We start from the raw sequence: 26,845 nt of genomic DNA, 5'->3' as shown, positions 1-26,845 counted from the left end.
TGCTGGAACGCATACCGGAAGTATGCTTTTCCAGCCAGGTGTGGGCTATTCAAAAACATCTATAAGTCTGTCAATTATACACTGTGGGCTCTATTATAACCCAAGCAGGACTTTCATTTGGAATCCCAAATGGAAGTCAGCTGCATCCATACAAATCAAGCTCAATAATTCATTTAGAAGTAATTGAACTTCTAAATGGTTTGTAATTAAAGGAAGTGATGTAACTATGGGAGCAGCTTAAATAGCAGCTGTAGCAATTACAGCTTCACTCTGCCACTTCCATTCACAGCTAGAATTTCTCTGGGTGAGTTCACATTTTATATATTATACTTTATCTGCTTGCTTTGTTTTTGGAGGCTTCACTTAATCACTATGAATGGAAACCTTTTTGTTCATTTGACCTGTAGAAATAAGTTTAATTGATGTTGTTAAAGATAAAACAATGTCCCCTTTAAACAACAATGTTTTTGTATATTACTTTTGTTTGCTTTATATCCTTTGAAGTCTGAACCAATTATTATTATTTCTGTGTGTCCAGTTTTCTTGGAAACTTGAATTACTATGGATATAACTTTCTTACCTGTATGATCTCTGGAAGATGATTACAACTGAGATCTCTTTGCTGATAAAATATGCTCCCTTTGATTAATGTTTTCATTGTTTAATCAGTGACAATGTTTCTATTTTTTAAAAGATCCATTTTGTGAGTTTTACTGAGGAGGTTTTCATTGTGTTGTGATTGTCAAATCAGCTTTATACTTTTCGGTATGTACATCTATTTATGCCTTGAATATGATCTCCAAATGACTGACACACCTTTCATTAATAATTTAATTAAATTCTGATTATTTTTTTTTCTAGAAGTATTCTATATACGGGCTAATACCTGAATCAGAAATAGTCCTGATTGTAAGATCTGGATATCTTATTCAGGTATGTGCTTAATGGATCAGGTTATTGGTAAACATTAGAACCATTAATATAGATTTCCTTTTTTCCTTAATAATCGGTATATATGAGAATTTTCCCCTTTCTAGGCAGTGCGTCAAAATCTGACTGCCAGTATTTTTAAAGGGAACCTCAATCAATAGTTCCTATAAGGAGCTCCACAAAGGAGTCTCGAATAATTATCTTTAAGGTATGTTCTACTTATCAATAAAATAGATTACACCCCTCAATTCTCCCTAATATTGGCTTATATCCGATCCCTTGTTTCCTCCCTATTAGGCAGAATTTTATATCTAGGACCATTAGGATTCCCAAAAGGAACCAACAAGAAAGCTCCTATCAGGAGCAAACTTAAGAGAATCCTTTTTTATCACTATACCCAAGGTATGCCCTGACATTTTTATTAGAAATTTCTTGAGTAGTTATAAAACACATTTATTGTGTTTTTTTTTTTTTTTTCATTCACAATTTTAGGTTGTGATTCCCCGCACACAAATCTATTAATGGCAAATAAGCCTGTTTTATATATTTGGTAGGTACCTTTTTTCTAAATTCTCATACCATTTATATTCTTTGCTTTTCAAATTTTGGACATCAGTCCTTATAAACTAAATTCATTCTTTTTATTCATCCCCAAACAAGTTACCCCTGATGAAGTCGATAAGACGAAATGCATTGGGTTTGTCAGTCAGGAGTTTCCAGCATAGTTTGTGAAGATACTCCCTCTTAAGCTCGCACCTTGAAAAAGGTGAGGGAGTATCTAGAGTTAAAGACCACACTCCAGTATTCAATTCTGACTTATGGAAACAAGACTGGAAGAATCATTATAGATACAGTCTTGTTTAGTGCACTTGGGAAACTGTTTTTTATTCTGTATGCTATTGAGGTCCTCCAACAGGGACCTCTCCCATTGTGCTGTTTTGAACTTGGCGCAAGATAAAGACACTGTTGTGTTTTATATGTGTGTATATGTATATATATATATATATATATATATATATATTATAATTATATGCAATGCAGTTAAGATCCCTGTATTCAGATCCGGACACTGCTCAGAATACAGACGCTGGGAACCAAACTAGAATCTAAATGCCGGAGCCTGTATTCCAAATGCGGGGATCCTGAACTGCCATGATTCAGAAGTAAGCTGCGGGGGAAGGGAGTGGGAGGGAGAAGAGAGGTTAGGTGTAGGCTGTAAGGGGAGGTTTATGGTTAAGCTGCGGGTAGGGAGGGTTAGGGTTTGGCACACCTGGGGAAGTTTAGGCTGGGGGGGAAGGGGGGCTAGGTTTAGGCTGCAGGAAGGGGGTGGCTAGGTACCACTGGGAAGAGATAAGATTAAGTGTAGGGGGGGGCACTGGCATTTCTATATTGGGTGCGGTGCACACAGGCCCCCGAGTCCAGAGGGGGCCTCCACCGCACACATTTTCTAAATACTCACCCCTCCGGAGCAGCTGACACAGGTTTAGAACAATTGAGATTACACAGGGGTGCATGAAAAGGCCTGTGACCACGGTTAAAAAGAGTTAACCAAAGATTAACCCCATAATATACAAACAAATATAGAAAACCACAGCACTCGCCACCCCAGAAGCAGGGTGCAGTGTCTGCACTCACCACTCATAGGGTGGGGTGCATGCAGCCCATGGCCACCTGCCCAAATACATACAAATAGAAAATGCAGCACTCAATTGTTCTAAACCTGTGTCAGCTGCTGCTTAGTAATTTATCAGGTGTCAGGTGACTAGTATGCCTTTAAAAGCCATAAGATATGTGGCAGGCATACATTAAACCTAGTGGGCATATTTGCAGTTATATTATGTGTGATACAGTAGCCAGGTTTTAATTTTTAAGGCTTTGTGGTAGTGTAGGACCTGCATGAAGGTGGGGTACCTTGGCGAGCGGTATGCAGGCTTCCGTGTATTGGCCAATTCACTAACTAAACCCCCATCATTTATTTATTGATGTTGTGAGGACAAGTGAGCTTGCTATGGTGAGTGCTGAATTTTCTGTGTGTGTGTATGTATGTATGTATATATGTGTATATGTATATGTGTATGTATGTATATATATGTGTGTGTGTGTATATGTGTATATGTATGTATGTATGTATGTATATATATGTGTGTGTGTGTATATGTGTATATGTATGTATGTATATATATATATGTGTGTGTGTGTGTGTATATGTATATGTATATGTATATGTATATGTGTATATATATATATATATATATATATATATATATATATATATATATATATATATATATATATATATATATATATATATATACTTTTCACAGCAGGATGAAAAGATAACAAAACAGCACTCACATTTAAGCAGGGTTTATTGGTCCAACAGCATAACACCGTAATAATCAATGGCGGCCCGATGGCCGTTTCAACCACGCTTCTGCGGTTTTCCTCAGCGGCTAAAAGAGACTCATCACCAGGTGTGTTTAGTTATAGAAAAAAAGGCTCCAAAACAGCCAAACTACTTCCCATGTCACCAGCATGACCCAAAGCTATATGCACTCCTATTGGTCCAAATGTTGTGACAGTGTGGGCGGGGACCAAAATGTAAACAAATCAACCCCCCGGCTTAAGCAGCAGGTAAGAGTAAGGCACATTATTACTTCTATCACATTACACCGTCCTGAGGTGTGACATCGCTGTGAATAGGTAAACAATGCCAGGATTAGCATATAAGAGAAGTGTGAAAAAGAACACCAGTTCCCGTCCCTTTAGAATATACACAAAGCCAAACTACACCATTTAGTGCAAAACAGCTCTATAAAGTGCAATGTTGGTGGGATGTGAAAAAGGCCATTATGCATCTAACAGTGGCCACCAGCATAGACAATAAATATAAAGAGATTATCAGGTGCAGATGCAAAGTAGGTGCATGCCCCAGAGAACCTTTTATCCTTCTCTGATTGGGAGTCAAATATAAATGTCCATTCAATACAGCACCCGGTATTCCCATCCAGGTACTGGCTGGCCCCATCACTGCTTAGCTTCCAAGATTGGATGGGTATTGGGCATTTCCAGAGAGGTCTGGCTGTAGTAAATAGAAACAAAATCCTAGGCACACATTGACTGTATGTAGGACATGCACCTTACTGTTCTCCACCAGATATAGCTAAATAAATGGCACTCAGTGGTGTCCCAATGTAAATAGCAAAATGACTTCAATTAAGCAGTACCTTAGACACACAATGGTGTCATCACATCATTATATCCATTCAGGCGCATACGGCGATGTGTAATAAAGAGTCTAAATACTACTAATTGTGGACAGGGTTAAAGAGTCATTTGTGATGTATTATCATAGTTAATACAGTTATATTCATCAGGGGTGAAACATCAAAACATAGGGTATAACCCTTCAAAGACAGCATCCAAGACGAAAATCTTTATTCAGACCATTGGGGGATAAGCATCGTAGCCTGTGGATCCACTGTAGTTTCCTCTGTATCAGGATCTTGTCCGTGTCCCCTCCCCTTCTGTGCGCAGGTATATTGTCAATAATGCAGCATTTGAGCTGATTAATAGTGTGATTAGCTGCCTTGAAGTGTCTTGCTACTGCTAAATTAATTAGTTCTTTTAAATCCGTACTGGTATTAAGGCTTTTCTTTATGGAGGAGTGATGTTGGCTTAATCTTTCATCATTCTGCTGGTCTTGCCAATATAAAGTGGATTACATGGACATATCAAAACATACACCATGAATCTGTTACAGTCAAGTCTGTGTTTTATGGTGTACTTTTTATTGTCCCTTGGGTTCAAAAAATGATTACCCACCAATAAAAATTGACAGTTGGTGCATCCCGTGCAGCGGAATACTCCTGTCTTTAATTTCAACCAAGATGTCTTGGATATCATACTTTTCTTCGAATAGTCCGTGACTACCAATAAGTCTTTCAGGTTCGGTCCACGTTTATATGCGAAGCAGGGATAATCAACTATATTCTTGGCTAAAGCAGGATCACTAGTGATCAGTTGCCAATGCGCCAAAATCTTCTTCCGAATAAAGCATGAGGCAGTGGTGTACATACTGCTAAAATTGAACTTGTCTGGACCTACAGTCTCCATGGGCACTTTTTTAGTTAGAAGGTCTTCATTCCTAAGTTGTCCGATTCTAGTAAGAGCTTCTACCACTTCCGCCTTCGAATAGTCCCTCTACATAAATCTTTTGCTCATTGCTTCCAAAGCTTTGGCTTGGCTGGGGCTTGATCGGAAGTTATGCGCATAACGCGGAGTAGCTGTGAGAAGGGCAGTCCTCTCTTCAGAGGAGCTGGATGCCAGTAGTAGTGATTTCCGGTCCGATGTTTTGCTATATATGGAGGTAGACATCTCATTTCCCATCTTGTCAATGGATATGTCCAAAAAATTAATTTACTTGAATGACAGCACAACTGTGAGGCAACTTTGTTTCTTTCTCCAAAAAACTGTGACCGGATAAGACGAAAAACTAAAGTGTTACCAAATGTATCTCCCAATTAATAGCTGCTAGCTCATTTATTTACTATTTACTGCTGTAGAAGAATTACTGTTAAAATTTTATGTGCAGTGTGTTTTAGCACCTGGCGGTGGTTAACACCTATATATTTGGCCAGATCTGTGACTCATTTCCTAATGCTATGAGTTGCTAGGAGCTCTCATTGGGTTAGCGACAGGTCTATCACACTCAGCCCACAGCTGATTGGCCAAGAAACACCCTCCCACACAGGTTACATCTAATGGGAGGCTCTGCCCTTTGTCTGCTGTATGTTCCCTGGACTCCACTCGGCTGCAGAGGGACTTGCTATCAGGGGGAAGCTACGGTGTCTGGCCTTGCCACAGGCACCTTCACTGCCTGTTGCAGGGAGCACCAACAAAGGTCAGCAGCTTAGCTGTTTCCAGGAGGAGAAGCATTATCCGCACCTCCCACACTCCCAGCACAACTGTCCCCCTTATCCATCTGCATCACAACCACAGCAGCCCCTCCCCCACCTGCGGCACCTGCCCCTCTTCCATCAGCAACACCCCCACAACCGCCCCTCCCCCTCCCACAGCAACCCCGCTACCATCCCTCTCACACCCACGGTGGCTCCATACTCTATCCCCAACCCGCAGCTCTCCTGCACCCAGGGCACCACCACACCCACCCCTCTCCCACCCATGCCACCCTGCAACTGCCCCTCCCCCACTCACAGTGGCTTCGTACTCCCTCCCCAACCCGCAGCACCCCCGCATATGCGGTACCACTGCACCCGCCCCTCCCCCACCAATTCCACCCCCACAACTGCCCCTCCCCCACCCATGGCAACCAAGGACCCCCTCCCCATCTGCATATTCATTGCACCTGCCAATACCCCAATCACAGCACTTACTGGGTTATTCATTGTGCCCTGCGTGCACTGTTCACGCTGTCACAAGGGGCTACGGTCCCTTAACCATCACACGCCCTTTGTCCGTGCACTGTTTAACCACTCACAAAATTAAGATTGGAGGTAATACTTCATATAATAAAAATATTGCTTGCCCCAAGGGTGTGCAAGGGTTAAGGGGGAGTAGCCCCTTCCGATGGTGTGAAGAGCGCCTGTAGGGTGTGATGAATCACCTAGTTTAATATATTATATTATGTTTTTTAAATTAATATATTTAATATATAAATTCCAGTGCAATGTAACAAATTATTTTTCTGGTTGCTGGTACATTCTACAAGGGCTGAGTAACCCTTGAGGTTTTGGCTGCACAAGGAATTTATTTTGATCGTTGTGACATTTACCACTTCAGCTGATGACTTGCTCAATAGGAGCTCTTTACATCTCTTAAGAACTTGGTCAGTTGGAAAGAAAGACACAATGTAACACTTAATTCGTGGATCAAGCATTGTTGCCAAAATGTGGTGATCCAATTTCAAGATGACAACCCTTGGATCCTGGTGAGTGATTGATCTACAAGTCTGACATACTTAGACAAAATGCCTTGTTTCATCTACTCCTTCAGTTTCTCCAGCTGTTTTTCCACGAAGGAGAATCCTCTGACTCAAGCTGGCAGTGTCTGAACTTACTTCACAGGTGGCTACTTCGAAGGGTTTGAGTACCTTGAACAAGACAGAAGGTATTCTCCACTGTGCTGGGCTAAGGTACACTCTCACTCCTCTCCAAATGTCTTTGCTTGTTGTATAGCTATGGATGGCTTTTTGCTGTTCATCCAGCCGCTGAAGCATATAAAGGGTGGAATTCCATCTTGATACTACATCTTGCTTCAGTTGGTGGCAGGGTAAATTGAACTGTTCTTGCAGGTGCTGCAGTCTCCTACATGCAGCTGCTGAATTCCAAAAATTTCCCAAAAGTTTTAGAACCACAGACAGCACCTCGTACATGCTCCTGTCATTGAAAAAATAATTCTGTACCAGCAAGTTAATTGTGTGAGAAAAACATGGGATCTGTTAGAATTCACACAGCTGAAATGCTCTCACAATATTTGTGGCATTATCAGTAATGACAAATACTGAGGAGAGTTCAAGCGGAGTAAGCCATTTTGCTATGATGACCCTTAGTTTTCTGGTATTATTCCTAGTGAATCCAGTGATACAGAAAGTAGCCTGTCTGTGAATGAGCTGTCATTTTGTGTAAAAATGCTTCTGCTGCTGAAGGTGATTCACCCACTCGGTGGGTTGCAACAGTCATGTTAACTTTAGTTTCACCAGTACCTCAAGACCACATATCTGTGGTGAAGTGGACAGTGGGTACAGTGGCATTGTGTAGCCCAATAATTAGGAATGGGGGTTACATCCTGGTACAGATGAGGACTTTCTTGTCTAGTGAAATGGAATCTAGATGGAATTTGGTAGTGGGGACATAGGATCTCACTTAACTGTCTAAAACCCATGCATTAATGACAAATATTTGCTGCAGATCTAATTCTAGCATAGCCATCATGGCATCAGTGATATGTTGTGCAACTGTGTGACAGCTGTCATACTTGCTTTCTCTTGCAAAGGATTATTTAGTAGTCAATTGTTTTGAAACAACTACTAGTAGTATTTTTGGTCCCATTCTGGGATGAAGATCCACCCCCAGCAGCAGCATTCTTAGTGCTTAAGGATTCTTCTGAGGAATCCTGATAGGGAATGAGTCAGTTAGCCTTAGCAAATTGGATGCAGGAAACCACCGATCATAGAGAGGTTATTGATTATGAAGGTGTTGGCAGTGGAGATTTTAGGTGCAGGAATCTAGCTGCAAAGGATGCATGCACTCCCATTCTAGTGAATAGGGCATGTCTCCATCATGGGCATGCGCGTGTTACCAGATGGAGATGCTGTCAGTGTTGGACGTACCCCGGCACAGATAGAGCCATAACTAGCATGGCTCCATCTGTACGGTAGTGCCCCATACACATTATGCCCCCCATTGCTCCAGCAGCCTCTCACTTCCTCCTGTGGGCTGCACAATGGCCTTGATCCCAACTCAGTATAGTACATTAGTGGAATTAAACCATTTATATTTTCGACAAACATCCATTGTTGTGAAACGGTCATAAGGGAGATGTGCTAAGCTTTGGATAGTGATAAAGCTGAGAGATAAAACACCAGCTCATCAGCTCCTAACTGCCATATTACAGGCTGTGTTTAAAAAAATTACAGTTAGGAGCTGATTGGATAGTAGTTAATCTCTCTCCATTTGGAAGGAATAAATTGACAAAGACTTAAGACGAAATGCGTCGGTTTGAGGGCCAGGGACACTGGGAATTATCCAGGTCACATCATTTGAGGTGAGGAAAAAGTCCAGACATGTATTCCTTCACTTTTTTTTTTTTTTTGTATGCATTTCCATCTACCTGGATTAATATATCGGTGTATCCAGCTATTTTTATGATTTTATGTATAAAGTTTCTTTGGATTACATTTTTTAATATTATGTGTCTGAGATCTCCTTGTATCCCATATATTCCCAACCTCATGTGAGGTTTGGAGGGAGCCTACTGGACCTGGGTGCTATTGGTAGATCTAAAGAAACCGCTATGAATACATCTCTATGCTCTAAATTGTGAGTCCGGTGCACCCTACTTTTATATCTGTTGGATGTGAGTCCATGCAGAAATTAAAGATATCTTAATGTGTGTGTTGTACTATAAATGGATGTGAGTATGGTACGCATTATATGTTCAAAGGGGAATTTGGGAAAGAGAAGGGAATTTGTTCCATCTCAAAACCTACTACACATTTGGTTGCACCCTTTTCTCCTCCCCCTGTCTTCCCTGTCTGAGGACCCGAGAGACCAATACCTACAGATGAAAGATTCCCAATAGGAACGATATATCAAAGCTACCTTTATATGATGATTATCATGTTTTTACATGAGTACGGTACGATTTTTAACCTGATAACTTGAGACCCACATAGAAAAAGGACGCTATAGAAGAACTACGCCGATAGCGATATATAAAGAGAGACTTCATGATCAGATCTTTTTTTGTTTTCATTTTAGGGACGTCAGATCAAAGAGAGAAACAGGAACCACACTGAATGACTTTCCTCCTAAGTGAACTGTTTAATGCTTTCCAATATAATAGGACTGTACCACAGGGTATTTAATCTAAAAACTGTAGTGTGACTGAGTGTGTGCAGAAGTGATTTCCTAATTTTGAGTTTTGCACACAAGGTTATATTTGACACGTATTATCAGCATTCATATAATTTGCAGAGCCTTCATCAAATTTCAGTATTCTGGACATTGGTATTCAGTGTATTAATGTTGGCAATACTAAAAGGAACATTTTAGGACCTCTTGGAGAATATGTATTATGTTTTATGTGAATATTCAGAATTTGTGTACATTGTGTATATTAGGGATGTGCAAGCTTTGGATTTGACAAATCACTGTGACTGGCTTTGGACTTGGATTTGTTTCAAAAATGTATTAAAAAAATGCAAAAACATTTTTGTCCCTAGAGTATTAACCTGAAAACATTAATTTTGAGTCATTTGCAGACAAGTTTGACCACCTTACAGCTCACAATGTTTTCATCCACTTTAGGCTAAAGTCTACAGCAAGCTGGCTTGTTTACTAAGTGACAGAGTAGCGGCACAAACACATGGCAGTTTATAGCATATCTGTAAAACACTGAAACAAAGCATTCTCCCTTATGTTTGATATTAAAAAGGACATGCACAGTATCAAACACCAAGCCTTCAGAGACAGGGACTGCATATTTTGTGGACGAAGTGCTTGGTTTGTTTGGGCCCCCACAAAACAAGCTACAGTATCAATCAGCATAATGCAACAGCTCTACAGTGGCTAGATGTCATCATCATTGCCATCCTCATTCTCACCTTCATCAGTGTACACATCCTCCTCACACAATAGTTATTCATCCCCACTTGAAACCACCATTACAGAAGACTCTGTACTTTGATGTTATTGTCGGGAAAGGTCTTACTCATGGAATTTCCAGTTAATTTTGATGAACATCATCTTTTCCACATTTTAAGAAAGTAGCCTTCTATGCCAGTCACAGACAAGGTTCCTGGCTGTACTGAAAACTCCAAGTACACACTGGAGGGTGGGTAGCTTAAGTAATGCAATGCCAGTTTGTAAAAGGGCCTCCAAATTACCTTTTTTTTTTTCTCTTTCAGTACTCAAATGGACTCTGTGACATGCTTATTTTTACAGTGTCATGAAAATAATCCTCCATTCTTTGGATGGTGACCATATCAGATGGAGTTATGGTAGAGGTATCACAAATGCTGGGCAATACATTTAGGGGGTCATTCCGAGTTGATCGCTCACTGCTGTTTTTTTGCAGCACAGCGATCAGTTAAAAAAAGGCAAATCTGCGTATGCACCGCAATGCGCACGCGCAACATACGGGTACATCGAGCATCGTGGTTTTGCACAGGTTCTACCGACGCTCTCAGTCGCACTGGCGGTCGCAAGAAGATTGACAAAGTGGGAGTTTCTGAGTGTCAACTGACCGTTTTCTAGGAGTGTTTGGGAAAAACACAGGCCTGGTCGGGCGTTTACTGGGCGGGTATATGACGTCATTACTGTGTCACTCGTCGCAGCAATCATCGCCCAGGATAAGTAACTACAGGCCTGGTCTTGTTTTGCACAAAATGTGTTTGCTGGCGTACTGCTTCAGAGGCGTTTGCGCTCCTGCAAAGCGAAAATACAATCCCCCGTGGGCAGCGACTATATGTTTGCACGGCTGCTAAAAACTGCTAGTAAGCAAGCAACTCCGAATGACCACCTTAGACCTGACCAGATGTCAAAATGTTGTGTTGACATATCTGCATCACCACAAGGTCTTTTGGGAAAGGTGAGCTTTTTCCTAGATGCTGCCGGAGAAGTTGAAGCTCTTGTAGTGCCATGTGTAACTTGAGATGCCAGCTTGCTCACCAGGAGCTCTTTTCATCTCTTAAGATCTGGGTCAGTAGAAAAGAAAGTAAGACACAGCAAATTACTTAAACCTAGGATCAAGCACGGTTGCAAAAATGTAGTGATCAGATTTCAAAATATTGGCAACCCTTGGATCCTGGCGAAGCGATTCAAGGACTTGATTTACAAGTCCAGCATACTTTGCGGATTCGCTTTGTTTCATCTCCTCCTTAAGCCTAAATAAGGGAATCACCTGGCTCAAGCTAGTGTCAGAACTCGCTTCACAGGAGGCTACTTCAAAGGGTTTGAGCAAGACAAAAAGTACTCTCCACTGCACTGAGTTAAGGTACATTCCCGCTCCTCTCATGACTTGTTGTATAGCTATGGATGGCTTTTTGCTGTTCCTCCATTGCTGAATTATATAAAGTTCCACCTCTTGCTTCAGTTGATAATAGAGCAAATTGAACTGTTCTTGCAGGTGCTGCAATATCCTGCATGCTGTTTCTGAATGCCAGAAATGTCCTGAAATCTTTGGGCCACAGACAGCATCTCTTGCATGCCCCAGGTATTTATTTTTTTTTAAAAACCCTGTATCACCAAGGTGATCGTGAGCAAAACAGGGAATGTCTTGGAATTAACCCAGCTGTAATGCTTTCATGATATTTGTGGTGTTATCAGAAACTACAAATCCTGAGGAGAGTCCAAGTGAGGTAAGCCAAGCTGCTATGACATCCCTCAGTTTTTCTAGGAGGTTGTCAGTGGAATGCCTCGTAGTGAAGCTAGTGATACACAAATTAGCCTGCCTCTGAGTGAGCTGGCACTGTTTGTTAGATACTGCTTCTGCTGCTGAAGGTGATTCACCCACCCAGTGGGCTATCGCAGTCAAGTAATTTTTAGTTTGACCACTACTGCTTATCCACATATCTGAGGTTAAGTGGACAGGGGATGCAATGGCATTTTGTAGGGCAATAATTTGATATTTTGTTTAACATCCCAGTACAGCCAAGGAATGGCTTTTTGGGTAAAATGGAATCGAGATGGAATTTTGTACTGGGGCTACAGGACCTCAATTAACTATGTAAAACCCACTGCATTAATGGTGGATATTGGATGCAGATCTAATATTAGCATAGCACTCATGGCATCAGCGATCCGCTGTGCAAATGGGTTAGAACTATCATACTTGCTTCCCTTTGCAAAGGATTGTTTAAAAGTCAATTGTTTTGTGAACAACCAGTCTTCTTGGTCCACTTCTGGGATGAAGATCAACCCCCAGCAGCAGTAGCAGCAAGGATTCTTCTGGGGAATCCTGGAAAGAAGCATTGACAAATTGGTTGCAGGACTATCTTTGATCAATAATGAGAATAATGAGGATGAAGGTGTTGGTGGTGGAGATTGCAGGTGCTCGGATCTAGTAGATAGAAGGGAGCTAGCTGATTCTGGGCTGCTTGTTCTTATGTTTTAGCACCAGTTGTGGATGTTATCAAATACTTGCCCTGAACCTGCTGCAGATGACATAAGAGGGGGAAGGTTCCTAGATGCTTAACATTTCTACCTCTACTTACTGTGGTCCCACAAAAGCTACAGATGGCTTGACAAAAGTTATCAGGATTTTAGTAAAAATAATTCCACCCATAAGAGATGGATTTGTTTTTCCTATGTCAAGGCATGACAATGGCCTTTTTGGTATCATGGCCAGGAGATGCTTCCACTAGTGCCTGAATAACACAAACAATATCCTCATCCTCAACTTCCTCATTAATGCCAATGTCGGCTAGAAAAATCTCCCACTCATCCTCTTGCAATTCCACAGTGGCATCCTCAATTTCTATGTCATCAGCAATAACTACAGATGGAGGCACGCTAATCGTGGCCACATCCAGGGTGTGTGCATGTCTGTGATGTGCACACGCCCCATTCACTTGAATGGGAGCATTTCAGTGTGCTCCTGGCATGACTAGGCAGAGGGATTGCCTAGTCACCCCGGGAGCGCTCATCTACAACGGAGCCGCCTCAGATGAGCACGGCTCCATCTATATGCTGCTCATACCTACATACACAAAGGGAATAGAAAAGTGGATGGTGGCTTCTCTGCGAGTACAGTATTAGATAGGTCAGATTCACACATAGACTCTACTCAGGTTTTTGTGACATTTCTGTTTCTGATTGCACAGTTTGTTGTAGTGCTTTAGTGGTTTTCAGTTTTTTTTTAACACCACTTTTAGACTTCGAGTCTGAGGCATCATAAGAGGCAGAAGAAGATGACTCGCTGACAGGTACAAAACAACAAATGAGAAATAAAGGCCAAGGCCTGAGCCTTTCCTAGCCACTGCGTGTGGTGAATGCCATGTTGGCAATTTTATGTTTTTGCCCCAAACCTTCCCTATGTAAGTGGTGTTTATTTCTATATGACTGTATATTGGGTTTTTGGTTTTAGATGCCCTGATTTAGATCCGCTATGCCCTTGAGCACCGACTTTAGTAGATGCTGGACCATCATCATCATGAAAGGTGGCAGCAGATTGGTGTTTTCTAAATTGATTGCTATCCATTTTGACTGCATGAATCACAGGAAGAGATGCACGGAATGAAAGCGCAATAGGGTATATCGCACCAAAAGGTACAAACAATAGAACTTAACTATATATATATATATATATATATATATATATATATATATATATATATACTGTATATATTTTTTTTATAACCTGCAGCGCATTTAAAACTGCATGAATCACAGAGTCTGGATGGAATACCCGAGCCGTGGCTCGGCTGTGCTCAGATCCCGGCTTCGGAGCGGATCAGGTTCCATAGAAGTCGAACCAAAGTGTATTTAGAATTTGTCTTAAACATTTTGTCATTTTATAGTGATAGTTCATTAGTGATAAAGTTACCGGTAAGTGTGAGACTACATTAAATTTATAGTGAACTTAATATACGGTGCATATTAAATAATATAATTTATAAAAACCATCTTGCTGCCTCATTCTAGTTCTCATCTGGGGGCATTTAAATAAAATATTCCATTATTGTGCATGCCAGTCTGGTTTTGCATTTACTGTATTTAGGGGAAGAACCCTTGCCTCTCTGCTGAGCAGTGGTCGGAGTCCAACGTTGCCGGCAAGCACAAAAAAGGCAGAAGGTCCAACTATTAAAGAGGTCACTCCAACTTGCACCCACTCCACACCATAAGTATCATCACCGTAAGTAGGGTATCAAAAATGTCCTGTACTCCTCTCCTGGCTGATTGGAAAAACAAGAGAATCTTTAACTATCAACCGTTTTCCTCCCTTCACAAGAGATTCCTCTCTCTCAAACACTCTGTACATGCTTGACCCATACAATGCTCAAACCCTCCAGTATTGCTACTGTAGAGGCTTTATAAAAAAAAAAAAAGTGATGAGTGCATATAGTCTTTCAGTTATTTGGACATTAGTTTTCTGCCACCATAAACAATGGCAGAATTATCTTTTTTTCCTGTTACTAAAACACTGTCCATTACTTTTACCATATTAAATATGTTTTATGATATCCTTTGTACTTTGTTTACTGTACATGCAAAATTTCTATTTGATTTTGTCATAATATTCTTAGACCTATAGGGTACTCTATCCATTCTATGGCAAACTAGTGCTTGTGAGATCCTAGAACAAATGCATACCAAAACTTGGAGTCTCCGCTTAAAATGGTTGAGCACTACTAGTTTAGGACAGCACAATAGAACTTTCTATGTCTGTTATGTGAACTATCCTCTGTATAAATTGACTTTAGGAAATATGTTAGGCTGACTAATTTTTAATTACCGACTCTAAAAAAGTATTTTATTTTTCATTTATCTCAGCTGTGCTAAATGAATTTAGCTTAGTTACTGCTGAAAACATGAACTAGCTTGTCATGCTCAGACAATTCCTGGCATTTGTGTGCCTGCAATTAATTTTAGAATGTGAAGGCTTGTCAGTGTGTTGTGCATCACAATGTCTTAACACTACGTGACAGGTGGCATCATCCATATGTCAAATATGTACTTTGCAGAAGCTGTGAAGTGTAGATAAACTAGGCTTATTTTTTATGCAAGACAGTTATTTTGATTTGAATAATCCAGGCTATGAAAAGTAAAGATGTAAAAAAATATATTATTAAATATTAGAAGGGTTCAAGAATTGGATTTTTTTTTTTTTTTTTTGCAAAATAGGTAATTATTGTGTAGTAGTTATAGGGACCAATTTGTTAAACAAGACAATCTGTAATACAGTATAGCTATTCTGTGTAAAATAATAAGACAGGAGGGATTTAATAATAGCAATTTTACTATGGTGCTTGCACGTAAATAAATTATTTTTCAGACCCTAAACACTCGCAACAGCCTCTCAATAGAATTAAATCCTTAAGAGATTTACTGTGATTGATAATGTTTGTCAAATATCCTATTGAACAGACTACAATCTACTATCTGCAAAAAAAACTAAGGATCATCATTAGAGGATTCCCCCACGTTAAAAATATTGTGGTACTCAAGTTACTTTGGAAAGACAGTGCAATGTTATGAGCTGCTGTGCCATTGCGTTCATGCAACTATCTGGTAATATACATTAAGTGATTTAATCACTTAGCTGACTAATATTTTTTCCAAAAACGCTCAAAAATAATCGGACTGTCGATTATTGGAACATTGTGACCAGCATAGTTAGTGTCTGCAGGGGGGTGCTGACCGGCAGCTCGGCATGCACTGGGGGTGGGAGGGGGGAGAGAAGGAACCAGGAAGCAGAGGGATTGGAGGTCCCTCTGAGAGCAGCAATTGAAGGAAGCTTCTCTTCCTGCAGCTGCAAAGGTGCTTTCTGATAGGTCACATTAGATGCTATCATGTCAGGGAAAGCCCAGCGTGGTGTGGTCGCATCTGATGGGAACATGCCTGGCAAGTGGTTAAGCAGTAATTCACCTCTTAGAAAAACCTTACTGATTTGGAATTTTTGATATTATTAAGACTATGTGTAAACCTATGAAATACTCTAGTTCCATTCAATGGTGTTTATTTATTTTAATTATTTTCTACATCGTAGATTAATACTGAAGACATCAAAACTATAAAAGAACACACATGGAATTATGTTGTAAACAAAAAAATGTTAAACAAAACAATATAGGTTTTATATTTTAGATTCCTCGAAGTAGCCCCCTTTTGCTTTGATGACCGCTTTGCACACTCTTGGCATTCTTTCAATCGGCTTCATGAGGTAGTCTCCTGGAATGGTTTTGAATTAACAGGTGTGCTTTGTCAAGAGTCAGTCTGTGGAATTACTTGCCTTCTTAATGTGTTTGAGACCATCAGTTGTGTTGTGCAGAGGTAGGGTTAGTACACAGTGGACACCCCTATTTGACTACTGTTGTAATCCATATTATGGCACAAACCACTGAACTCGGCAAAGAGAAACGACAGTCCATCATTACTTTAAGACATGAATCTTGTGCCTAATGAATTATGGTCCATCCTGGCTTCCAGAAGGGCAGGTATTGACTGCACCCCCGTTATCTTGTATGATCATCCTCCTCCATTACACACACACACACACACAGTCTCTACTACTAGCACTACTATCAACACCCCCAGATATCACTTCTACTTTCCCCAACCTGCTGTTAATACTACTTTCACTACCCTCATCTGTGACGTGTGTCCCTGCTACTATCACTAACATCATCTGTGTTACTGCCCCCTGCTAGTACCCCATCTGTCACTTTCTATACCCACTATTACCCCCTGCTACCCCATCTGTCACCTGTGTCCCTGTTATTACCCCTGCTACTACCCCCATCTGTCACCTATGTCCCTTCTACTATCACAAACATCATCTGTGTCCCTGCTACTACCCCATCTGTTACCTGTGTCCCTGCTACTATCCCCTGCTACTACCCCATCTGTCACCTGTGTCCCTCCTATTAACTCCTGCTACTACACCCATCTGTCACCTGTGTCCCCACTATTACCCCCTGCTACTACCCCATCTGTCACCTGTGTCCCCGCTATTACTCCCTGCTACTACCCCCATCTATCACCTGTGTCCCTGCTATTACCCCCTGCTTCTACCCCCATCTGTCACCTGTTACCCCGCAGGTGCATCTGGCAGCACCGGGGATTGGGGAGAGCCAATCGCAGCAGCTAATCTTTGTCAGCGGCCATGGAGGTGGCGCCAGGAAGCCCAGAGTACCATGCAGTGGTGGCCGACGCTCTCCTCTCAGGCAGCAGACTCGGCAGCAGCACCAGACCTGCTGCACTCTCCTGCCGGCGACTCTAAGCAGGATACATGGGACGCATTACTTGTAACGGCCACTATGGGATGCATTACGTGTAACTGGCACTACAGGACTCATTGCGTGTGTAACTGGAACTACAGGACACATTATGTGTAACTGGCACTACAGGGGGCATTACGTGTAACTGCCACTATACTGGGGGCATTACGTTTATCTGGCACTATACTGGGGGTATTATGTGTAAGGCTGCCAATTGTGTGTGTGTAGCGGGGTGATAATATAGTATATATTTATTATTTGATTTTATAATTGCAAGGCCACGTCCTCTTTCATAGTAGTTTGTGCTCCGAAGGCTCAGTGTGCTAGTAGACCTGGAGCTGGCTTTGGCTGCTTTCTGGGTACTTTGGGGTATGTCCTGTAATTACAGTGTATATACACAATGGCTGCAGTATCAGCCCACAACCCCAATGTACTGTAAAGTATCCCATGTTCCTAAAAAGGGAGCTGAGGTTTGTGTTCTTGTGCTACTGGGGATGTACTGGAGAAGCCAGTGCCTTCCCAGCAGATGACCTCACCGCACGTCACTGTACTGTCTGTTTATGTAGATCATGCATTAACTGCACATCTGTTGCTCATAACACTGGAGTATTAACATGGCTGGGTCTGGCTAGCAATCCACTCATCAGCTGATTTGTGTTATGAACCTTCAAGATCTTTATTTTATTCCTACTATTACTGATTTTTCACATTAGCTGGATGACTTTTAGTGAACAAGATGTAAAATTATGACTGGAGGAGGGAAGTGGTAGTAAACCTTCCAGATAAAAAAAAAAATATTTGTGCAAGATGATGCCTTCCAAAGAATTGATAATGCTCTGCCAGCAGAGTGGAAGTACTGTAAGTGTAGTGGTATGGCGTCATTCTGCTAAGGCACTCCATCAATCATTCCACTTGTCCAGCATATCCAGACATCTTGTTTTACCAAAGGAAATATTTGTGTTCCCTCTGCAATTTAGAAACAGAGTGATCCACCCTCTACCATGCTCTTCCTTCAGCTTACATCCAGTATATGGAGTTTGTCTCATTAAGTAGTGGAGACTGCAGAGCCATAAGGTAATTTCAATTGTGCGTTGGAGAGAAAATACCTACCTGTATTATGGGATTTCATTTAGCAATTGTCTGGTAAGTCTCAGTATAAGCACATTACATACTGTAATTGCATACCATTCCATACATAATGTCTGCTGCATTCTGTACTGAGCATTCAGTCATGATGGTGTGGAATTTTTAGTTGTCAGGACCCAACCATTTTGTGGCTGAAATTCTGTTTTCTCATAGTTTTCATGTGATTAAGGGGAGCCCAGGAAAGGGCACCCTTTGCTTAACCAAGTTCAAGCACGCATTCAGTCAGTCAGCATCAGGTTCATACACGGCTGCAGCCAGTGACCAGTCAACAAAATTACCTTTGTAATAACTAGCCACACGTGTGTATATAGTGGAAAGTAATAGAGCAGAGAGAGCTTTATTTCCTACCAGCAGTACATTATAAAGTGATACCAATTAACATATCGTGTTGTCGTTTCGTGACACGAAGCTTAATCCTATTGGCTAATAAAACTTCTATCTTATACGTAATAGATTTTGCCAACGTCTATATTTTTTATATGTGCTCTTAAGTGGAATAACTAGGGGTTTTTGCTAACCTCGAAACCTACATATGTCTGGTTATATTTTTACACCTGCTATACCGCAAACTGACAAATACCCTTTGAAGCTCACATGTCTAGCTGCTGACATTATATTTCTGCTAGGAAATTACCGTAAAATATATCTTAGATAAAGGTCATAACTTCACAATGTGGGTTCAAACAAAATGCAGTGTCTGTACTTTTTCCTGTTTCAATTCTAAGCTGAAAAACAATTTGAAACAACTTGTCAGATAAAATGGAGTCTTATGAACAAATATGGCTTCCATCTTTATCAACTTCCCCTCTTTGTTTCTAATTTTAATTTACCCTTCCTTTACCTGGTCATTGATTCTATAGGGACACCTACTTTCACGACTGGTGTACCATAAGGGCACTCCAGGCATGGGCTAGTCCATTCAACATCCCTATGCTTCGGCAGAACCAATGTTCCCTATTTTCTTATCCCTAACCACAAAAGAAAGTTAATAAAGCAGAGGAGTCTTTTGAGGATGGAATCATTATAATGTTCATAGTCCTTGCTCAATAGTCCTTGAAAGTCTTTTTGACTCAATATTGTGATGGCAAAGTTCATTAGATTACGTCATCCTAACAGTAGGGACAGCTGGAAGCTTCTGTGTATCTGGTATGGCAGGTCTCACTGTAGAAGAATGTGGAATTGTATATTATAGCTCCTCCAATAAGTTTCATATTAATTGGTAGCGGTTTAGCAGTTTCAGCAATGCCTTCGGTAGAAAAACATTTTAGTGTCAGTATCCACATAATAAGCCTTAAAATATGCAATTAATAGCAAAACAAGTTCCTTAGCAACAATAGATAATATTTCTGAAAAGCAATTGGTTATATAGTGTTTATAAAACCAAGAAAAGAGAGAATCTGAAAATACACTGGTATAATTATGATTAGTAGCGAACTGATTTTTCAACTGTATTACTTCATTTATCTTTTCATCAATAATATCTTCTGGGCTAGTATAATTTATTAAATAAGTACAACATTTTACTTCATAGATGGTCTGCGAAGTGACATACTAGCCTGCAGATACAGTAAACAATTGGTGACAACTGTTTATATTGGTCCTGTTTTACATTCAATGACTAGCATCTTCTATGCCTATTTGTCTTTACCTGGGTAATTGTTGACATCCTATGTGTATTCCCTTTTGTTCTGTTATTTTTGGCATAGTTACTGATTATTGCATTATCACTTGACTCCTCATATAAGTAAGATTCAATCATTACTGTTTATATAAGAATAACCATGCTAACAAGAAGAACTAAGTTACACATTATACATCCCCCAGACCCTTATATGGCCAGGGGCCTATTAAATTGTATCTATATATTTTGATTGTGTATCGTGATTGGATAATACTTCCTTTGTCACTTTCTTGCAATGAGATGCGTTTATTTACGAGTTTCTTTCACTCAACGTGACTGAAGTGGCGGTAGTCAACAGAACTTAAAATGGTCCTTTGAATTTGGGTTCAAGAGACTTTCTCTTTCTTAGTGACCACCCAGTCACCTTGCTTTAGTTCATGTGAGTCTTGGGAACAGTTGGTGTCTGGAATAGAATCAAAAACTTTGCCGTGCAATTTGGTTAGTTGCTGTTATATATGCATTACATAATAAGTTAAGTTACCATGCTCATGCAGAAGCTGCTGGGGAAAATAACATATTATTCTAGCAACAATACCAAAATAAGATTTTATATGGTATTAACCCATGCTTTTCACTTGAAGTATTTGTGAGAACAGAGCAATGGGTAAACCTTCTAGCCATGTTTTGCCTGTTTCTGTAACTTATTTTTATAGCTTTAGTTTTAAGGTAATACGTTTTTCTACATGTTTACTACTCTGCCTATAGGGAGTGTAAAAGGCCTGAGTAACACCTAAATCTGACAGAATTTTGCCTAATACTTCTCCTGTGAAATGGGTACCTCTGTTGCTTTTAATAACTTAAGGTACTCCATATCTACATATTACTTCTTGCATTAACTTTTTTGCAACTGTTTTTGGCGTTTTCTGCTTTACAATGCCAAGCTTCAACCCAATTTGAGAATAGGTCTTTGCACACAAGTACATTTTTATACCCAGAACATTTAGGTAACTGGATAAAGTCTATTTGTAATCGCTGAAAGGGGTAGCAGGTTTGTGGGGTACTTTTTGCTGGTACCTTCACAACCTTTCCTGGGTTATGTAAAGCACAAGTTACACACCCTGCAACATAAGCTTGTGCTGCCTGTGTGAAACCTGGTGCTACCCAATGTTGGTTCAGAATCCTCACCATTGCATCTCTTGATTGGTGAGTTTTTTTTATGCAATATTTGTGCTAAGACTGGGTAAAGTGAGCGTGGTAAACAGAGATGGTTTTCCACCATCCACCTGTCACCGTGTATTCGCCCACCTAATTTTTCCCAATCCTTCTTCTCCTTGCCTAAGGCCTGTGCTTGTAATTTGCACAATAACTGTAAGTCTAATGACTCTGGTGTGACAGTTAACATCACCTGAGTGTCTGGCAGAGGCTGGACTGCTGCAGCTTTTGCAGCCTGATCAGCTAAGCGTTTCCTCTGACCTCTGCAGTATCCTCTTTAGTGTGCGCTTTGACCTTTATAACGGCTAATTTCTTTGGCAATTGAAAGGCAGCAAATAATGCCCTAATACAGTCTGCATGTTTTATTGGTTTTCTGTGCCTGTCATTTCATCATCACTCGCACCATTCCCCTCTTTTAAAACCAGCGGCAATAATGTAGCTGGGTTCAAAGAAGTACAATGTTTGATGGTGACATTGGATGGTGTAAGCAATGCTACTTCATATTTGGTTAGTCTAGCAGCAGATAAATGTTTAGTCTGCGCTTGGTTCAGAATTTCAGTCACTGAGTGAGCCACCTGTACAGTTAAGGGAGGACCCAGAACAATATCAGCAGCTTTGTCTAACAATAACGCTGCTGCTGCTACTGACTTGACACATGTTGGTGCTGCCCGTATGACTGGGTCTAACTGTACTGAGTAATACGCTAGGGGTCGCTGTTTGTCACCATGTACCTGCGTTAATATTTTATTTTATTTTTTTTATGGCCTGAAATTTCACAACAAAACAAATTGAAAGGCCTTGCATAATTAGGAAGTCCCAGTGATATTATGTTTGTTTTTAGCTGACAAAAAGCATTTAGCTGTTTTTGTGTTATGAGTAATGCACCTTGTGCATTTTGTCCCTTTAGGGCATCATATAACACTAGTAGTTTTTGTGATGCGCCTACAATTCACTCTTTGCAATAAGTGATCAGTCCTAAAAGGATATGAGTTGTTTACATGTTTGAGGAGGTTTAACTTTTGAAATAATTTTCCTCCTTTTTGTAGTGATATGCTTACTATAAGCAGAAATGCAGTGTACCAGAAATTGTACTTTGTCTGGTGCATATTGTAACTTTTTTCTATGTACCCTACATTTCTTTTTTTAATATATGAATAGCAATAAGTCTTGACATTTTGGTTTTATTTAAAAATACCTTACACTTGTTGTTCTTTTGATGGCATCATATAAAACTTAGTTTTCTGTGATGCCCTTGGAATGTATTTTGTACAATAGGTGATTAATTTTAGAAATGACTTAAGCTGTTGTAAGGTGCATCATAGAGATTTCAAAAATAAACCTCCCTCCTTTACTGTTATATGCCAAGCATCAACAGTGATGCAATGTTAATGTATGTTCACCTAACATCTTTTAGAGGTATTATTTATGCATTGTTACAGTTTACAGTTACAATCTTGATTTTATACCATGTAATTGTATCATGAGGGCAGACTTTTATCTTAGGGGTATGGACTATAACTACAGTTCTGCCCACTTCTCATACCTAGTTTACTTTATCACTTGGCCCCACCCCTTGTAATAGTCACCCAAACACTTCCTGATTCTCTGACATTTCATTACACACTAACTGGAACAGTAACGAGCTGTACATTAAAGAAAATATTTTCTTACATCTGTAACATGTTCCTAATTATTTACCTATGAACTGTTACTGTTTTAGACACAGAGAAATTAATTTTACTGTGGAGATCTTTTTAATGCAAATACATGTCATGTTTGTAGTCTTATGACAGCCCTTTGCTATTGGCTGGGGCAATATTCATTTGGCCACAACACATTTTATTATACTTATCCAAAACTTTATATTAAGATAATACTATTTTACACACACAAATAAAACACTGAGTGAGCCAGCACTCTCCCAACTCCAAACAGGGGTTAGCTGGAGTTTAATGATAAACCATTAGAATTTACATAATACATTATATTACACACTTCCATTGAAGTCTACAAGTCATTTGTAGCCACTGATTAAATACATATTTACCAATGTAATTTACAGACTATATATTTTGCTATTCTGTGGCACAAATTGACAGAAAAGTGCAAACACACTGATTACAATTTATGAATATTTTCTTTACACCATTTGATAAGCATGCAGTTTCAGAGACACAAGCAGCCTGAAACAGACTTTTGGACCCCAGTTTTACTTAATGACGGACCAGACCAGCCCACATGGGAAGGCAAAAAAGAGTAAAGAATAGATTACCACCAGCTGGTTTTATGTTTGCATTTCCATGCCACCTGAGTCCAATTGTCCATCACTAAGCAGGATCCAGAAAACTTATAACCCTTTTTGGATTCTATTTTTAGGTTTAAATTATTTTTAATTTTCTTACATATCTAATGAACTTTATAAATTGTTTAACATCAGGGAGTTTTGTAACTGTTATGTTAACAGTTCTGAATTTTTTTTATATTATGCAGTGGTTCAGCGCAACTTTTGGCGCACTGGATTAGGTCCGTCAGCAGCTACACCAGGTGTGACAGCATCTTATGTGTACACCGGATATAGTTTTGTAGGGACCAAATTCTTAAGTAAATTATACACTGGAGGTGCAGATGCCAAGCTTGAGACCAAACATAAAAAAAATTTAGGAGACATTTTTGGTCTCTTGACATTACATGCTGTACAATTTTTAGTCTACCAATATATTAGTCTGTGGCATGCACATCTTCAGGTATAATTAGTAGGTCTTTTATTTTTTTAACACTGGCAACCATTTACTGATTAACTTTTTAGATTTAACAGATTTCCTAACATTTGGTTCTTTACAGGGCATACATTTATAGGACCAAGGTGTTTGACTAATTGGACATAGTGTATCATCTGGTGGGTTACAATGTCTACAATTTGGACATGCCCAGTACGGATACCCTTTGGTTTTCTTGGGACCTCTATGTATCATTGTTTCCTGTTCAGATATGTCTGCATCTTTAAAATCATCAATATTAATTAGAGCCATTTGTTCTTGAGTTTGTCCTAACTCTTCTAACTTTTTCTTATACCGAAGTAATTTACCTGTTTTAATCCACAAATCAAGACTTTGTTCCAGATTATTATCCTTCACATATCCCCCATAGGTTACTCTAATTTGTTTCAACCTATCCGGGTCTAGTGCCATTAGTAGTCACTTTTGCCCATTGAAACAATCGTCTCATACCCTTCAAGCATTGCTCACCATATACATTCTTTATAATGTCCATGGCACTCCGAGGTGCTTCATCTGAAGAATAAGTATTTGTATTTCCCATTCTTATGGCCAGTAAGAATTCAATAAAATCCGGGAAATATCAGTAGCCTGGATCTAACAGATCCTCAGAGATATAACTGTGAGGAAAATTGCCTGAAACAGAGGTGATCTGCAACCAATTTTTACCTATGTTACTATCCTTTGGAATGAAATGACATCCCATCAATATGAACACATCATCTGGGTTTTCTCTATTTTCCCAAACCCCTTCTTTTGCAGAGTACACTACTGCTTTTAAAACACATGGATGTTCTTCCCCTAACTTATGTATGATTGCTATGCAGACACAATCCTGACAGGAAATTTAACTTGCATTCAGTGCTCGCACTAATCTGTGGTTACAGCTCACAAAAGAGAGAGAGAAAATTTTTTTTTTAAACGACTTCTGTTCCTGATTTTTTTTTTCTTAACTCTGTACGCTATAATTTTTAAAGCGACAGGACGTGTTTTGTTGAGGTGCTAGCAATATATGCAAGTCAGATGCAATGATATTCTACTGTGAGTACAACTTAGACTTTTATATTATGTACAATATATTGTTCTGAACCTTCCAATTCAGACAGTATATCTGACCAATCCTTTCCAATATTTCTTACTTCAAGAATAAAATGACAACCTATTGGTACAAAAATGTTAAACCCCTCTTCCCACGGTTCAGAGAATAAGGGTGATTGTCCTGGATTACAAATATAATGTAAATAAAATTTCTGATCGTGGTGTGTCTTTACTAAGAGTACTACACACTTACAAAAGGGGACATGTCTGTTTCATAACTCTGACTTATTTTTTTAAAGTCTTTCTACAATATCCTACACATATAGACTGCAGTAACACAAACTTAACCTACGTTTTAATTCTCAATATAAGACAAAACAAGACAGTGGTCGCAGCAAAGTTTAGTTTAACAATCCATCAGTTGGTTATATGCAGACACACTCTAAATACTCAGAATTCATTTACTTCCACAATCATTCATTGTTACGCCTTTATAACACATATAAGCACATATAAGCAAGAGATAGAATGAAAATGAGAAAAACCTGTTTACTGAGTGAACTTTGTGCGTGCGATCCCGATGCCTGTCTCCCAGCGGAAGAGAGTGGATAGTTAACAGGAATGAGAGTCTACAGAGAAATATCTCTACGTACCATGCATGGGTTTTGAGTCTCAGTCCAGGAACCGTCCGCTCAGTCGTCCGCTGTTCAACAGGTGATATGAGATCTCGGATTGGGAACCTCCATATTGATAAAGGGGAGCCCAGGAAAGGGCACCCTTTGCTTAACCAAGTTCAAGCAAGCAAGCACTCAGTTAGTCAGTCAGCATCAGGTTCATACACGGCTGCAGCCAGTGACCATTCAACAAAATAACCTTTGTAATAACTAGCCACACGTGTATATAGTGGAAAGTAATAGAGCAGAGAGTGCTTTATTTCCTACCAGCAGTACATTATAAAGTGATATCAATTCACATATCGTGTCGTCGTTTCCTGACACAAAGCTTAATCCTATTGGCTAATAAAACTTCTATCTTATACGTAATATATTTTGCCAACGTCTATATTTTTTTATATGTGCTCTTAAGTGGAATAACTAGGGGGTTTTGCCAACCTCGAAACCTACATATGTCTGGTTATATTTTTACACCTGCTATACCGCAAACTGACAAATACCCTTTGAAGCTCACATGTCTAGCTGCTGACATTATATTTCTGCAAGGAAATTACTGTAAAATATATCTTAGATAAAGGTCATAACTTCACAATGTGGGTTCAAACAAAATGCAGTGTCTGTACTTTTTCCTGTTTCAATTCTAAGCTGAAAAACAATTTGAAACAACTTGTCAGATAAAATGGAGTCTTATGAACAAATATGGCTTCCATCTTTATCACATGCCTAATAATGATATTGGCCCTCATATTTACTTTAAATGCATGGTTAC

General features: G+C 39.8%; 1 protein-coding gene and 1 long non-coding RNA gene across 3 annotated transcripts in view; both read left to right on the top strand.

Moving 5' to 3' along the window:
* Positions 1 to 276: 276 nt before the first annotated feature.
* LOC134956931 (uncharacterized) lies at positions 277 to 9,872 on the top strand. Of its 2 annotated transcripts, XR_010186309.1 has the most exons (4): positions 699 to 765; positions 862 to 933; positions 6,946 to 7,084; positions 9,432 to 9,872. It is a non-coding gene; the product is annotated as an uncharacterized LOC134956931 (long non-coding RNA). The 2 variants fall into 2 exon arrangements; XR_010186308.1 differs by lacking the exons at positions 699 to 765; positions 862 to 933 and adding an exon at positions 277 to 304.
* Positions 9,873 to 11,977: 2,105 nt separating this feature from the next.
* LOC134958796 (uncharacterized) overlaps positions 11,978 to 26,845 on the top strand; it is a 131,095-nt gene continuing 116,227 nt past the window's right edge. Inside the window, exon 1 of the mRNA XM_063941520.1 lies at positions 11,978 to 12,031. Within this exon, the coding sequence (XP_063797590.1) occupies positions 11,978 to 12,031 (54 nt within the window). The remainder of the gene's footprint in view (positions 12,032 to 26,845) is intronic.

This window comes from Pseudophryne corroboree, chromosome 9 (assembly GCF_028390025.1).
Source record: "Pseudophryne corroboree isolate aPseCor3 chromosome 9, aPseCor3.hap2, whole genome shotgun sequence".
Classification (NCBI taxonomy): domain Eukaryota; kingdom Metazoa; phylum Chordata; class Amphibia; order Anura; family Myobatrachidae; genus Pseudophryne; species Pseudophryne corroboree.
The sequence above is the reverse complement of the archived record's forward strand: the minus strand, read 5'-3'. Positions and strand labels throughout refer to the sequence as shown.